The following is a 15,749-nucleotide window of genomic DNA, read 5'->3' on the forward strand; positions in this document are numbered from 1 at the left end:
GTCCTACAATAGATGTCTTCGTCTTCGAAATATTCTGAAGATTATTGCTGCATATACGAACCTTGTTCGTTACATGCTATTTCTATTTTCTCTAGTCTTCAAGCATTAACAGTTGATCTCCAACTGCTTAAACAAACTTTGTCAAAATTTAATTTCTACTTCTAGGGTTTGCAGATAGAGATTATCACATTGTACACATTTATTTTGGTTTAGCTTTAAAGTCCTCAATTTGACTTGAGGCAAGCTCTCTACTTGCAATGTCCCCTTCCAATTAATTGGCCAAAGGAGGACGAAGTAGCCTATCCAACCCCATTATCCAATGTTTTGGGGCAACCCCAGGTAAATGGCAGGGTAGCTGGGGCAAAAACCCCAAATTGGGGGTTGCACTTGTAACCCCACATTAGAGAAAACCCCATGAGGAATCTATATATAAAAGAACGAAAGAATAAATTGATCATCATTGAATTTGGATTGAATACTTCTGCTTTCTGTGAGCTGAGGTTTTGAGGGTCTTAAGACCCCTTCTCCTTGTCTAGTTTCGGTGAAGGTGATCCCACCCTAGCTAGTCTCTACTGATTTCGGTGGCAAAAGATTCTACCCTAGTCAGTCATCCCTCTTCATCCATTCTGTTATCATTTATCTGGGATAGTCTATTGTTAATTGATTTGGCACATCAAGCAGATGTTCAGCCAACTGAAGGATTCAGTCTGCGGCTTGTGAGGGCAGTCTGAGGTTATTTAAGGGCAGCAAAGGCGCAGTTTGAGGATCGCCCCAGGCACAGAGAGACAGCAAATTAGCCAGATTAGACAGATACTGTGTTTCAAAGATCAGAGGCTTGCCACTCAGCCCTTCTAGGGCTAACCACAGCGGAGAAATTGGGTTCTACTCAGGGACAACCAGCACTTCTGGATTGAATCTTGAGGGAGCAAACCTGCACTGTAGCAACAGCTCAACACTGGGCGATTGGCTATTCCTACAGCAACCTGTTGTGGTCTCCGCACAGTTCTCCATAGCAGTCGAGGGTAATCCTGCAGCTGGTAAAGTTTCTCTGCGGCTACCCACAGGAAGACGATTTAGCCTCCTAAGTACAGAATCTCAGGACAGCACAGTGATTAGTAAATTAGTGTAGTAACTTTTGGATTGGACTGTATAGCATAGTGACAGTTGGATATTGGTTTAATAATTGTGACAATTACAATTCAGTGGTGGATTATTGGTTGGACCTATTCACTTTTAGTGGGCAGTCAGCCCTAATTGTTGTGATCTGATTGGAGAATCGTATTTCTGGGGAAAATTTTTATATTCATGTATACATAGAAGGATACCTACTGCTGAATAAATATGCATTGCTGTTACATAGTCCTTTCTGATGTATTTGGAAAACCCTAGTCAAAAGTAAAACCCTATGGGCAATTACTTCCTTTGGATATTACAGCAACCCCAAGTTAACAAGAAGTATGGATGTCTGGCCCTTCGAGAGGAAATGTCTCTCTCAAACTATTCACAGGACATCTCATGCAAATTGAACCCCATGGACTATAGCATTCAAACCATAGTTTTCTACAGTCTGGAGGTGCAGGATCCACACCAAAAGAGTCTAGACCCTTGTGCTTTGTCACATCATCAGAAACAAGAGCAAGTTCCTCACCCGATCTTTTAAGCAGAGTTTGCAGTTCACCTCTTTCAGATAGAGGCCATTTTCAAACTAGTTGAGTGGTTGCATCACCTCTAGAGTTTTGTTCACTTCACTCCTGGAACAGACTAGTAATTAAATTTTGTATAGGAATGCTACTACAGTTGCCCATGTGTCAACAATATTATTTAATGTATGAATAGAACTGGGATTTATGTGCTGAGATGTCTAATTATACTCGTGGGCAGTGGATTAATTGGTCATGGTCAATGGTATTCTGTAATTGTCCATGAAATAGATATAAGAATGCAGGTTACAAACATAGAGTTTAATTATGCAACTTTGTACAATGCAGTGGTATCAGGGCAACAAGTTCGTGTGAATTTGGTGTTCTATAGAAGTATCCCATTTCCTCAACAGAACACAAATGATGTTAGGTATGTCACATTATTTTGATGTTAAAGCAATTAGATAGATGGAAACAAGGTGACAGTTTTGACCCACTTAAGACATCAAAGACATAAAAGCTTTTACATGTTTATAACCCATGATTCCACACTAACCACAAAAAGGATGAAGTATTAGCAAGTTAAATTCTGGGAACAAAAAAGATAAGGTCATACTTTACCATAAGTTCCTAGACACGATGATATGGAATAAGATAGGATAACTTTATTAATGCCTGACAAATAACCAGTGAAGCACGGCCCTTATAAGACCCTTTAAAACTCGCGGGTCTTGGCGAGTCATATGCCAAAACAGGTTACTCGCATAGAACCTGCACATAAGACCCTTACCCGCACTGACTTGCATAAGACTCGCGTTGACCCATTGACTCGAATACGACTCGTATCAAACTCGTACACACCCATATAAGACCGGTCCCTGCTAGCAAGTTTCGATTTTCTTTTCTTTTCTTTTCTTTTTTGAGATCAGGTGGAGCGAAAGGGAGTCTTATTTTGAGTTTTATTTTGCCGAGTCTTATACAAGTCTTATACGGGTCATTCTCGATTCTTATACGAGTCGCCGAGTCAATAGCCAAACGAGTCTTATACAAGTACGAGTCATGCAACACTCCAAACAACCACAAAGGTAGGTCAACAGGACTAAAAGGTACATCCAGTGAGATAAGGTACAATGCAAGAGTGCAAAAGCAACACCTCGATAAATGCTGAAGTTGGAGAATTAAACCTCAAGATTATCAACAAAACACATAACAAATAAAGCAAACAATGCCAGCAAGAAAAGCACAATAATCTTCTTGCAAGGACAGCGCTATGAATGAAAATTAAAGGAACCAAATATATTTGCACAGTTAGAAGTCGGATACAACCAATAGAAATTGGATTATACTCTATACAGAGGCAAGAAAACATATAAATCCATGTGTTGCATAGAAATAGGAAAATATCCTTAGAGACCAGAGTGGCACTCTGTACCATTCTATTCCAATAAAACAATTTCCACAAAAGTTTCATCTAGCGATATACATCAGTGAAAGTTGATATGTTAGTCAGTACAATTTCAATTACAGAAACTACTTGTATATATGAAAATGAAGCTCAACTGACCTCCTCTAGTTTTGTCTTTGCATCCTGCAATTCCTTTTCAAAAATAGTATACTCCAGTGACCTTCGTTGCTTGTCCAATTGCTGGTATTTTTTCAGTTCCTCTTTCTCTTCATCAAGTTCCTTTAATCTTTCCTCAATATACTGAACAACTTCAATAATTTGTTTCCTCTTGTTTTCTAAGAAAAACAGGGATACATAAACAAAACAAATGAGAATCCAAGCCTACTAATTCAATTATTTCAATGAAAATGAAAAATTCCAAAAAAAAAGTTACACACCAGTTTCCTGCATAATTTTTAAACTTTCCTTGCGTCGTTCCTCATATACACGGGTGCCCCCTATTTCCTTGAGCAAATCCAATCGTTCTGAGTCCTTCATTAATGTTAAGGAAGCTATCTGTACAAATAAGTCAGGGAATGAGTCAGCCTTCAAAAGCAAATATGTATAAGCTAAACACACTGGTACCTGCAGCAAAGCTCAACAGTATACCTTTCCCTGTTGCACAACATAGTATGGATTTGAGCGAGAAAACCCAGCACTTTCTAACAGATTCATAACCTCTGTCTTCCTGCGGATTGTTTTTGATAATTTTCTTAGTTGAGCATCACAAGAAAATTGAATGCACATTTTTATAAATACACTGAAATACGCCCAGCAAAGAGAAGCCTTCACCCTACGTGATATGTTTCTTATCCAAAAAGTACTCATCCTTTTTCAAACCAATAGTCCTTCGCAAACGCACTTCCTCCCTGTCAACCTAGCATAATAAATATGTACAATCAATTTTGAGGTGTAGTTAGGATCAGCTATCATTCTAGTAACAGCAAACAATCATATCAGGAAAGTCCATTTTCTGAACTATGATAAGCTGATAACCAATGGAGCTTCCAGACATCTAAAAACTTCATCAATATGTTTTCAACGTTTATCATGAACTAGTGATCACATTCATGCTGAAGAAATAACATAGCCTCCAGAAAACACTCCACTTTATGCAATTAAGCTTTAACTAGAATGAAAACTGACATTTTAAATGATCAAATTTTTTATGTATTATCATATGAATTTATCCTCCAATAACCCCAGGTCGGTACAATTGTCAAAAGATCACCAAAACAAAACCCAAGAGCCACAGAATGTAAACAGTACCAATAATCTCTAGATACTCCAGTGTTCCAAGGATCTAAACATTTTTTAAATATTTAAAATTTTCACCACCAGCTCTGCTTCAGTAAAATATAAATCTCTATACTTCATCCTTGTACTTTTTCTCTCTTGTCATGGATATACAGGGGATTCTTGCTTGGAGCTTTTGAATGTTTCATCACTTGCAGACATTTTACAAAACGTTTTCCAATGAAACCCTTGCTTGTACTTGTTGAAATGAAGAAGAAGATGAGATATCTTGCCGAAGGCTTGCTGCTGTTGATGCTACCTTGTGGAATATCTTTGATGGAGTTCGGGTTTCCTGGACTTTCCCTAAGCAGGGTTTAGGAGAGCTAAAGGATTGTACTAGCTTGAGAATAAGGCTATGGTATGTACATGAACCCTATCCTTATATATGAAGTTTTCAACTCTCCAAATTCTCTTGTTTATGTTTTCAACTGTCCAAAATTATCTTATTCTAAATTTGATTTTCAGCTATCAATTTCTCCATGGTTTGGTAATTTCTAGCACTTGTATTTCTTACTGATTTCACATAAGTTATGATTGAAATTGTTAAGGATTTTAACAATAATATTGAAGAAGATGGCACACACTTACTGCTGCAATTTGTGTTGCATTAAGTGATTTGCAGATCTGGTTTATGCATGATAAGATTGACCTGCAGGGCCGACACCTGTTGGCATATAATTGGAACCTTTTCTCTTGGATTGCCTTGTTGATTGGGATTGTTAAGAGGTGAAATATTGTCCATTTTGCTGTTGTTTTATCACATTTCATAGGAGCCGTAAATCTGAAAGTTCACAGGGTCTAGACCCAGGAAACCTCTAGCAAAGATATGAAATCTTCAAATTCCAGAATTTTAAAATATCTACATATGTATCAACATCCACCATATTGAAGAATAAATCCAATTTATCCTTCTCTCTTATATTGCAGTTTGCATTTATAAATTGTCTTAACATATTTAAGTAACATGTCAAATTAATGTCAACTCACTAATAGGCTAGGTCATGTCCAATTAATAAAGTAGTTGTACAAGATTTTGGTAATGTACATTGTTTCAACAGTATGTATTGACATCTGCCATTCTGAAGGATAAATCAACTTTATCTTTCTCTCTCTTGTATTGTGAATTTTATGTCTTATTTTACTGACATTGTATTAGAGCTACAGTAAGCATTTGCGGAGAACATAGGTGAAACGCCTAGGAAAGGCAATGATAAGAGAACAGAAGATGCAGTGCTCACACACAAGCCAACTCTAGAAAATTAGGCAAGGGCAGGCCAAATAAGACAAAAGTTTAGTTTTTAATCGAGACTTTAATATTAATAAAGTCCCTATAGTAAAACTTAAAAAACATGTTCAAAAATATTTTTGAACAACAAACTAAGCATGACTGGAGCAAGAGAAGATTATTTGTGACTGTAGGGAATCTTGTGGTGCACACACCAGCCAACACGGCGACATAAATTCAGGCTGGAAAGTCAATGGAAATGTGCATTGACTACAAGAAAGGATGCTTGTGGAAAGGCAAAAACAGATAGGATACAAGCAGCAAGTTGATTTGTATGCAGAGCTCACAAAGCACACAGAAGAAGGCCATGATTTGTCCAGACCAAGACCTGCAACGGGCATAAGAATGATGGCACTAGTGGCACTGAATTTGTGAACAGAAGCAGCCGCAATCAGGGCATGGACAAGGCACAGAACCTATCACGAAGGTAAATGCATCAAACAAGTTATTTGCAGGAGACATAACGAGAAAAAATGGCTGCAGAGAAGGGCACTCAATGAAAAAGCTGCAGAAGGAAAGTACTCGAGATGTGTATGAGGTATCAAGGACGCGACATAAGAGCAGTAGCCCCAGGGGAGGACCTGATAACCATGCATACAGTGGTTGAGGTGCAAAGCAAAAATGGACACAATGCTGCTAAACTGAGTGAGACAAGCACGGGTTGAGGCACAAAGGGAAAAAACTTGTCATATCGTTAGGAAAAGGGAAGACACATATCAAGAAACATCAAACAAAGCCAATTCAAATTGAAAAATCCCAAGCAAAATCCCAAACATAGACAAATCGAAGAACACTAACCACATCCAATCCAACAACGGTCAACCACAAACACAAAAGGACCTGTTATCCCTCATGTCAGCACGTGTACACATACTTTTTCACATTGCATTTATCACCCTTGAGAGCCCAAGGTCACAAATCTAAAGCCTTGTAACAACCATCTGAGCTATTGTATTAAGAATCCTAGACCTTGTGATGTTTGGCCATGGCCTATCCTTTACAGTTAAGTCCTTGGTCTCATTGCCCTATATAGGATCGGGGGATTTCGGATGGATATTGGGGGGACTCATGCTTTTAGAGGAGACTTGCTTATGTAAGGTCGATCACCGATGTAATAGCCAATCCATCCTACATCAAGGTGCACCTATGTCTTACCACATGGTTATGAGTCATTGAGTTTATATGAAACCTTGGCCTTGGTGCAGTATTCCTCAAAAATTTCTCACATCACAGCGAGGCACTTCGCATTTCCCGATGCAAGTGGCCCCAAAAGTCAAAAAATCCACATGGTCCCAAAATGCTCAGATTCATGAGGATAACATGCCACATTGAAATTTTTCTAAACAATGAAGACGTGGTGCAATTACGGGTGGTCAAATGGTACAAGTGGCTTCCAAGTGGCAAAACAAGGGCAAGATTTGTCAAAATGGTGCATGCATTGAATCAAAATTGGTCTTCAAAAAGAGAGGAACAAAAACCATGTTTCAACTTCCCCAAAGTCGTAAGGGCGTTAAAGATCTAGCAATTGTGCCAAGGCATGATGGCGTGGCAGAGAGGCTGATGATGTGGCAACGCATGGCACTGTTGGGGTTAATGAGACCAACTTCCGGTCAAATAAAGGCAAATCTCAGCAAACCCATGTGACATATGCAAACTTCATTGAGACATTATAGAACCAAGTGACGAGGTGCCACGTCGAGTTGTCCTGGTCATTGGGGTCGAATAAACTAGTTGTTTGATGACAATACTAGTTGTTGCAAGGGTCAAGGTGGAATATTGGAAGTCCTATGGACCAAAGGTTAGCAAGTGGACAAATTTCTAGTTGTTGCAAAGTCAAAAGGTTCCTTCTTCACCCAAACCGAATTCTTCTTCAAGCGATTCAAATTACTATGGACCAAGTCAAACTTTCAGGCACTCATTTAAGAGGGCCGTTGGGAATCCAAGGAAGCCATTAAGCACAATTGACTACTTTTCATCTTTTCTTCCACTTCAAAATCAACGCAAAAGGAAATGTTGGAATACAAAGGGTCTTGTGAGTCAAGTCAACCACCTTAATTATTTAAAAAAGCATTCTAATTAAATATTTTTATCAAAAATTATTATTTATTCTCCAACATGTGTATGACAAGTAAATTATCTTCCTAGAGAGAGGTCAAACTAACCATCATCTAGTCGTTAAAGATAAAACTATAAAGGCGAGCTCCTCTAGATGATTATTGTTCTTGACTTGTGAGATCATATTATGCCATAAAAAAAGAACAATGTCTACAAGCCACACACTAGAGGAAGCAACACTAGTGGCAAGACTCACCACTAAAGCAAACTTTGTATCAAACTTGGTCAAAAACTCATCCACCTTGGTTGATGCTGCAACATCTTTCTTCTTCTCCCTCTTGTTGGGAAACTGAAAGGCATAATGACCCATCTTATGACAAGCTAAGCATCTTACTTCATGTCCTTCTTGGACTCTTGTTCTCCCTTCTGTTGATTGGCCCCACCCATGGACCCCTTCTTCTTCTTCTTGCCCTTAGTTGTGAGGGCAACATTCTCAGAAGATGAGGACTTCAAGGAGGTGTATCAGCAATTGCAGAGTCAGATTCATGTGCACGATGGCGACAGCACCGTTGACTACCATCTCCAAGATGGGTTACTATACAGGCTAGATAAGCTATGTGTTCCTAAAGGTGAGCGTTTGCAATTGATTAGAGAGGCTCACACCTCCAAGTTTGCAAGGCACTTTAGTGTAGGGAAGAACTTGGCTAACTTACAGAGGTATGTGTATTGGCCCAAGATGGAAGAATATGTAGCTAGGTTCATAAGAGGATGTATGCTTTGTTGTACCAGCAATTCGAGCAACAGGAAACAAGGTCTATATCATCCCTTACCTGTACCTACTCATCCTCGAGAGCATTTCCATGGACTTTGTGGAAGGTATACTGACAACCAGGGAGGGACATGACTACCTGTTCGTGGTAGTTGACAGGTTCAATCAGATGTGTGTTTTGATGCCATGTAAAAAGACCATCAACGGATAAGAAGCAGCAAACTTGTTCTTTGGACAGGTCTAGGTACACTTTCATTTCAGACAGGGATACAAGATTTCTCAGTGCATTTTGGACTACACTGTCGGAGAAGTTGCACATGAAGTTGAAGAGATCTACAGCATTCCATCCACAGACAGATGAGCAGACTTTAGTAGTCAACAGGACTTTGGTGCAGCTTCTGAGGGGTTGCAACCAGAAGCATCTGAAGCCCTGGGATGAAAATCTAGTATATATACAGCATTCTTATAACAGAGAAGTGCACACTTCTACAGGAAAGTCCCCATTTGAAACTTGTTTTGGATATTTTCCACCTTCACCTTTGGATATTACATATGGGCAGTAAGGAGGAGTGAAGGAAGACCTTACAAGAGATGCTTTGAGGGCTGAAAAATTTGTAGAAAAGATCAGGCAGATCCATCTACAAGTACAGGAAACATTGCAGAAGTCGCGGATGAAGTATAAGGCTCAACATGATCAGCACAGAACAGAGAAATCATTCAAGGTGGGAGACAGAGTATGGCTACAGTTAAACAAGGAGAGGTTGCAGGGGCTTAGTAAGAAAATCAAAGCTCTAAGGTTTGGTCCCTTTGAGATTCTAGAAAAGGTGGGTGATAATGCCTATCAACTCAGTTTACCACCATATATACGCATTTACTCAGTTGTAAATGTAGAGAATTTGAAACTCTATGAGCCTTCCATGCTAGATTAGGAAGATGAATAGGTCCTACCTTTTATGGAGGATTTGGCACCAGATACTCCAGCAGAGTTGACAGAAGATACAGTTTTGCAAAAGAGGTCGACAACTACAACACAAGGGCAACAAAAGCTTTGGCAGATTGGGTTAAAGGGACAACTTCCACGGAAAGCTAAGAGAAGGCAGAGGAAAAATTTACTCACCACATTCAATAAAAACTTTTGGGGACCAAAATCCTCCCAAAATGGGGAGGTGTGATCCGAATTGGATCATTATATTGTTTGTCATCCATCTCGATGCATTTGGAGAGGAATAAACTCACGAGACCGTTTTTACTGACAGGACTCAGTTTGGCGAAATGGGGTCTGAAACCTTCCGAGAGCATTTTGAGGCATCAAACGATGTTTTTTGGGGGTAAAACTTTGTTGCAAAGTGCAACACCTTTTCATGTTAAGTTTTCCAACAGTGCAAGAATCGCATCAATCAGAATCTGTATGCAAAAGTTATGTCACTCAGAATTTGATCTTATTTTCACACCTATGGTTCGAGAGGATGTCGCGTCAGCCCCCATTATTCATGGAAAATGGGCTAGCCACGTGTTTGTGATGTAAAAGACTCTAGAAGAGTTTATTTTGTAACTCTAGTTACGAGTTGATGTAGTCAAACTTAACCACTAGTAAGCTATCAGGTTGTGTTATAACCGGGTTACAAGGAGGATGAGGCATTCCATTCTTTCGAGAACATTTTGTTTCATAGTTGAACAAAGATAGCTAGGAGAGATAGGAGGTAGAGCACACAAAGAGGATTTGTGCATTGTAGCAGCCCACAGGCCACAGATATTACTTCTTTGTATTTGCAGCCATATTTCCAGACAGAGAAAGAGAGCGAAGCGGCCTCACCATCTAGCCAAGCTTTCTCCCGAAAGGGTTTCCCAGAGAGCATATCTTGTATATTATGTGTGTGAGCCTATTTTGTCGTTCTCTACTTTTTTACTTGATTTACTTTTACATGCATGCACTAATTACAGTTGATTTTACAGATCTAGAAATTAAATAAAACTGTAATAGTGTAGAATCTCATATTTTTAATATAATATTATCATATATGTTGTGACGAACCGTGTTGTGGAATATCCATGGAAGTTTACGAATCATCACCTTCTCGTGTCGATACATCCTACCCATGCAGTCTGCGACTCATGGGAAGTACCTCTCATCTGGCCAATGAGTAGGGAAATGAGGATAGGGTCCATAGTACTACTGCTGGACACATCGTTTACTACCGTACTCCCCATGCTAGGATGTTTGAATTTGATCTAGGATCAATGAAGACTGACTTCGGGTCAGTGGAAAGTGGTATGATACACTCTCAATCTTTGGAGACTGGGTCAGTGGAGAATGGTATGAAACATTCTCGATCATTTCTTCTTCATTATTTCTTCATGGGTCAGCACAGCAGAGTATAACAGAGATGTCAAAGATGGTACAGATTGACAGATGATTTGGCAGGTGGAGTTCTTCTTAGTTGAGAGGGAGTGTTAAATTTGGCAACTAGGGCTAAACTCCACCTCATTGAGCTCATATGATGCAGTTGATATTTGTATTGGATTCCTCTTTCCGAGAGGTGTAGGATTGATCTAGAGATCATCTCATTCTGACATGTACAAATGGAATTATGATTTTATTTCATTTATGGACAAATTGTCAAGGTCGACGAATAAACTAATGTAGGCTCAGAAGCCCAAAAGACATGTGTTTTCATCCTCAACGTTGCATATAAATAGAAGGTGCATCTACCTCATTTGGACATCATTCATTCACACACATATCTCTCTCTCCTCATCTGATTGGGTCTACAACTTCAGGGAAGCCTTCTTCTCCTCCACACATCCAAAGTTTGACTGCAATTTTATGTTTCTAGTGTTGACCAAATTGAGGAAGTTTGACCAACGTTGACTGAGCAGCATTGACCTTATTTGATTGCGATTTTTCTGCGATTATTTTTGTTTGGGTAGGCCACATTCTTTGGCACATAAACCGAGATTTTCTGTGTTGTTTGACCAGCATTGACCACAGCAAGTTTGATTGCAGGTTTGACTCTGCGTTGACCGAGTTTGACTGATATTTTCAAGATTGTTTTGGGCTGATTCGGACTATCCTTGGAGGTCGAGTTGACTGGGTTTGACCGAGTTGATTTGGAGAAAGATTTCTGCTAAGTTGACCAACGTTGACTTTCTGGTTAGGGGATCCTGTTGACTTAAGTTTGACTAGACAAATTTGATTATGTTTGGGCAAGTGAATTTTGTATATTGTACTCTCTCTCTACTAAACTTTTGAAGAATAATAAAAAGACTTGATCAAAGGGTTTCCCCACATGAGGTTGTTGTCGCACAAAGTGTCTAGGCACCGCGACAACGCTCAGATCGGGCGCTGTCACCTTGATCCCCAATCTCTCCATTTAAGTTATCTCCCTACAGCAAGCCAAGAGGGGTGGGCCCTATGAAAAAAATGGAATGAAGAAGAACTAGCTGGGAACCAACCAGTTCAGGAGACACAATGAGGCGATCAAGTACTTGATTAAGATTTAGCAAGACTTAGGATTTGATTAGATTTTAAACGATTAATACCAGTGCCTTATGGAGTCAACGATCTTGCTATGGAAATTAAGACCAAGTAATCGATTAACAATCACTGCATAGATGAAAGATTATCTTATATGAAATGCAGATCCTAAGACTAATGTGAGATGCAAGAATCTTGGTTAATTTTAGTTAAATGCCTATCTAAATGTGAATCCTTCAATCCTTTCTATGTTGAGCCTAACTTCGTAGTAATTGGCAGAGAGAAGATAAGGAGAAGCACACTAAAGTGTGATTAACGATACCTCTCCTGAAATTCTAACATACCCGGTGCAGAGAGTTGTAGCTCTGACGACAGTAAGGTCACCGTTTTAAATACTATTAAATCAGGGTTCCCAAGCAAAGATTGATGGATACTTATCTCTCTATCGACCAAGCTTATGCTTGGAAGTAAATTTTATCTATGCAAATTAACTTATATGTAAATGCAGCGGAAGATGAGATGAAGTTAGACTCGAGGATGGGAAAACACTTATGTTGCAGAAACTTCCAATACCCAAATGAAATGTTCACTTTATTAAATGAAGACTCAAAATTAAACCCCTAAAGATATTATAATTAGAACACAAGCTTATTTCAAATCTTTCTGATACAGGTATAGCTCAAAGAGAACAAAAACTTCTTTGCAATTAATATCAATGTCAACAAATGCTCAAAAATATGCTCAGCTTAGGAAACAAAGATGTGCAATCTATTATAATTCCACGACAGAGCACTTTAACAATTACTTGAAAATATTTGCAATATATCTAACTTGTAGCACACATCAAATAATTCAAGTGATGATGATAGATTTCAATAGATGCAAGATATTCTACCAATTAAATTTCTAGAGATCCAAATACTTTAAACAACCATGAAATTTAAATGCTGACCAATTTCCATCCTAGAATTAAAAGATTTATACTTAGTGAACCAAATCTAGGAAAATTTACCACTTTACTATAGTTAACCTTTACATATAAAAAATTTAAGCGAGTTTAACTATAGAGAAATAAAAATGTTGATACCACAAAATTTCTCTTTTAAATTTTATCCTTAGCACAAAAGACACCAAGAAGGAAATTTTTAAAAATAAAGACAAATTTGATTAGTCCTGAGGAAAACTTTTTTGATGTGCTAAGCTTTATGAAAGTAGACTTAATATAGTAGATGATTAATTAAGACCTTTTAACATGACCAAAATAAATCAAAAGATTTAATAATTTTAAAAAAATTAATTGGCCAGAGGCCACATAAAAAATTTAAAATCTTTAAATGCGAAAAAAATGCTTTTGATTTTTAAAAAATTAGAAAGTTCCAAAATCACATGAAGCCCCTTCCATTTTTTATTTTTTAGTTTTTAAGGGTTTTTAGATTTTTAGGATTTTGATTAGAAATTTTAAATTTTTTATGATTTTTAATGTTTAGAAATTTTTTGATGTTTTTAGATTTTTTAACTTTTAGATTTTTAAAAATTTTGGATCTTTTAAGTCAAAAATAAAAATCATAAATTACAACAAAAAAAAATGAAGAGAAAAAGAATAAGGTCAAAATCGAAAAAGATCAAAACAAAATCGAAAAGCAAGAAAATAAAAATAATAAAAAAGAAATCCAAAACCAATAAAATCAAACCTAAATTAAAATTTAATGAAACTAAAAAAATACATATGCTATAATCCTAACTATATACAAACCTAAACTAAACGAAAATGAAACTAAAAAAATACATATGTTATAATCTTAACTATATACAAACCTAAACTAAACGAAAATGAAACTTAACCTAACCAACGCATGTATACAAATAAAGAGAAATCAAATGTTTATGTTGTTGCTTCTGCAGGTCGAGGAGCGCTTGGAGATTGCGGAAGGGAATGCGGAAAGAGCAGTTGAAGGGAACCACGAGAGAGCTCACGCGGGCCAGGGAGAGGTAACTACAAAGGGTTTTTAGATTTTTTTAACTTTTAGATTTTAAATATTTTAGATTTTTAAGTCAAAAATAAAAATCATAAATTACAAAGAAAAGTAAAAATGAAGAGAAAAAGAATAGAGTCAAAATCGAAAAAGATCAAAACAAAATCGAAAAACAAGAAAATAAAAATAATAAAAAAGAAATCCAAACCCAATAAAATCAAACCTAGATTAAAATTTAATGAAACTAAAAAAATACATATGCTATAATGCTAACTATATACAAACCTAAAGTAAACGAAAATGAAACTTAACCCAACCAACGCATGTATACAAATAAAGAGAAATTGAATGTTTATGTTGTTGCTTCTGCAGGTTGAGGAGTGCTTGGAGACTGCAGAAGGGAATGCGGAAAGAGCAACTAAAGGGAACCACGGGGGAGCTCACACGGGCCATGAAGAGGGAACTGCAAAGGGTTTGTCAGCGATGGAGAAAGAGCTCGAGAGGATGCGGGTGTGAGCAAAACGAAGGAGCAATGAGGGATTGCTGCGATTGAAATGAGGAAAAGCGATGGCAAGTGGAGAGCGGATAGGATGCGGAGTGCAGATCCGACGGAGGTCTTAGCAATGGCAGCAGACAAGGGGCTGCAACAGAATAACGCTTGATGCGTTTTGAACTAGATGGCAGCGAAGGGTGAGGAGCTTGAAGCTACTGGGAAAGCGAGATGGGTATGGATGGCAGCAAATGGAGGACCAACGGTAGGTTTTGAAGATAGTGAAGAGAGGAAAATACGTAGGTCAGGAGCAGCGATGAATGGAGTTGCGTGAGGGGTTGAGGGTAGCATGCAAGGTATGGAGAGTTGCGGGTACATATGAAAGGGAGCTGCAGGTATGCAGAGTGATGCAAGGAAAGGTTTTTCGATAAAATGGGTTGTGCGTTTGTAGATTTGAGGAATGCTTGACACTACGGCAAAAGAAGGCGATGCGCAGACAAAACGGGTTTGATTTTGCTTGCTAGAGGATGAAAAATCGAGCAGCAGAGAGGAGGATCTAAAATTTCCAAAAAACCCCATGATGTAGACAGCATGAACAAATCAAAATTTTCTGCTAGAAAAAACAACCTTAGGCAACGGAGAAACTAAAAACCCAGGGAGCAGACAAGTGGCCCAGAAACCCCTTCAGGAATTTCTGAAAATTTTAATTAAAATGTCGAATCCAATTGCTTCAGATTTAATCCTGAAACCCTCACAAAATCTCCAGATCTAAAAAATTTTGAAACTCCTATAAATTTTTCCAGATTTTCAGAACACAAAAAAAAAAAAAACTTAAATCCCCAGACTGCAAAATGTTGAATAATATTCCTGCAAAATGACGTTGATGAACCCTAGAGATCCAGAGCTTACCCTCCATGGCTTAGATCTGGACTCTATACAGATTTCTCCTTCAGATTTGTAGCTGCAAGACAATAAGAAACACCCAAACGATATATACAATGACCCAAAAAACTAAAACCCAGAAAACCCAAGTCAGAAAACCAAAAATAATTACAGATCTATGAACATGAATGGCAAATCTATCAGATCTAGGGAGTGTGAGTCCAACTCTGCTCCCAGATCTGATAATTTGAGGCTCTCAATAGTCAGCTCTATCAATTTAGCACAGAAAAAAAATAAAACTTTTAAAGTTTAAAAGAGGTGTTGAACTCAAAACTCTTCATGCATCACCCATAAAAAAATATCTTATGATAAGCCCGGGATCAAATTAAGTTGGGCTCTTCAGAGAACACGGATCAGGAGTTGACTGGTCCAACTGAAAA

At 38.0% G+C, this 15,749-nt stretch overlaps 1 protein-coding gene across 1 annotated transcript in view; it reads right to left on the minus strand.

The window, feature by feature from the left end:
• Positions 1-15,749, minus strand: part of TTN7 (Structural maintenance of chromosomes (SMC) family protein) — a 263,011-nt gene that overhangs the window by 159,065 nt on the left and 88,197 nt on the right. The window contains exons 6-9 of the mRNA XM_089458168.1: positions 3,882-3,961; positions 3,694-3,772; positions 3,483-3,600; positions 3,205-3,380 (exon numbers count right to left, since the gene is read on the minus strand). Of these exons, the coding sequence (XP_089314294.1) occupies positions 3,205-3,380; positions 3,483-3,600; positions 3,694-3,772; positions 3,882-3,961 (453 nt within the window). The remainder of the gene's footprint in view (positions 1-3,204; positions 3,381-3,482; positions 3,601-3,693; positions 3,773-3,881; positions 3,962-15,749) is intronic.

This window comes from Pinus tabuliformis, chromosome 7 (assembly GCF_031772625.1).
Source record: "Pinus tabuliformis cultivar Carrire ecotype Pingquan chromosome 7, CPIR1, whole genome shotgun sequence".
NCBI lineage: Eukaryota > Viridiplantae > Streptophyta > Pinopsida > Pinales > Pinaceae > Pinus > Pinus tabuliformis.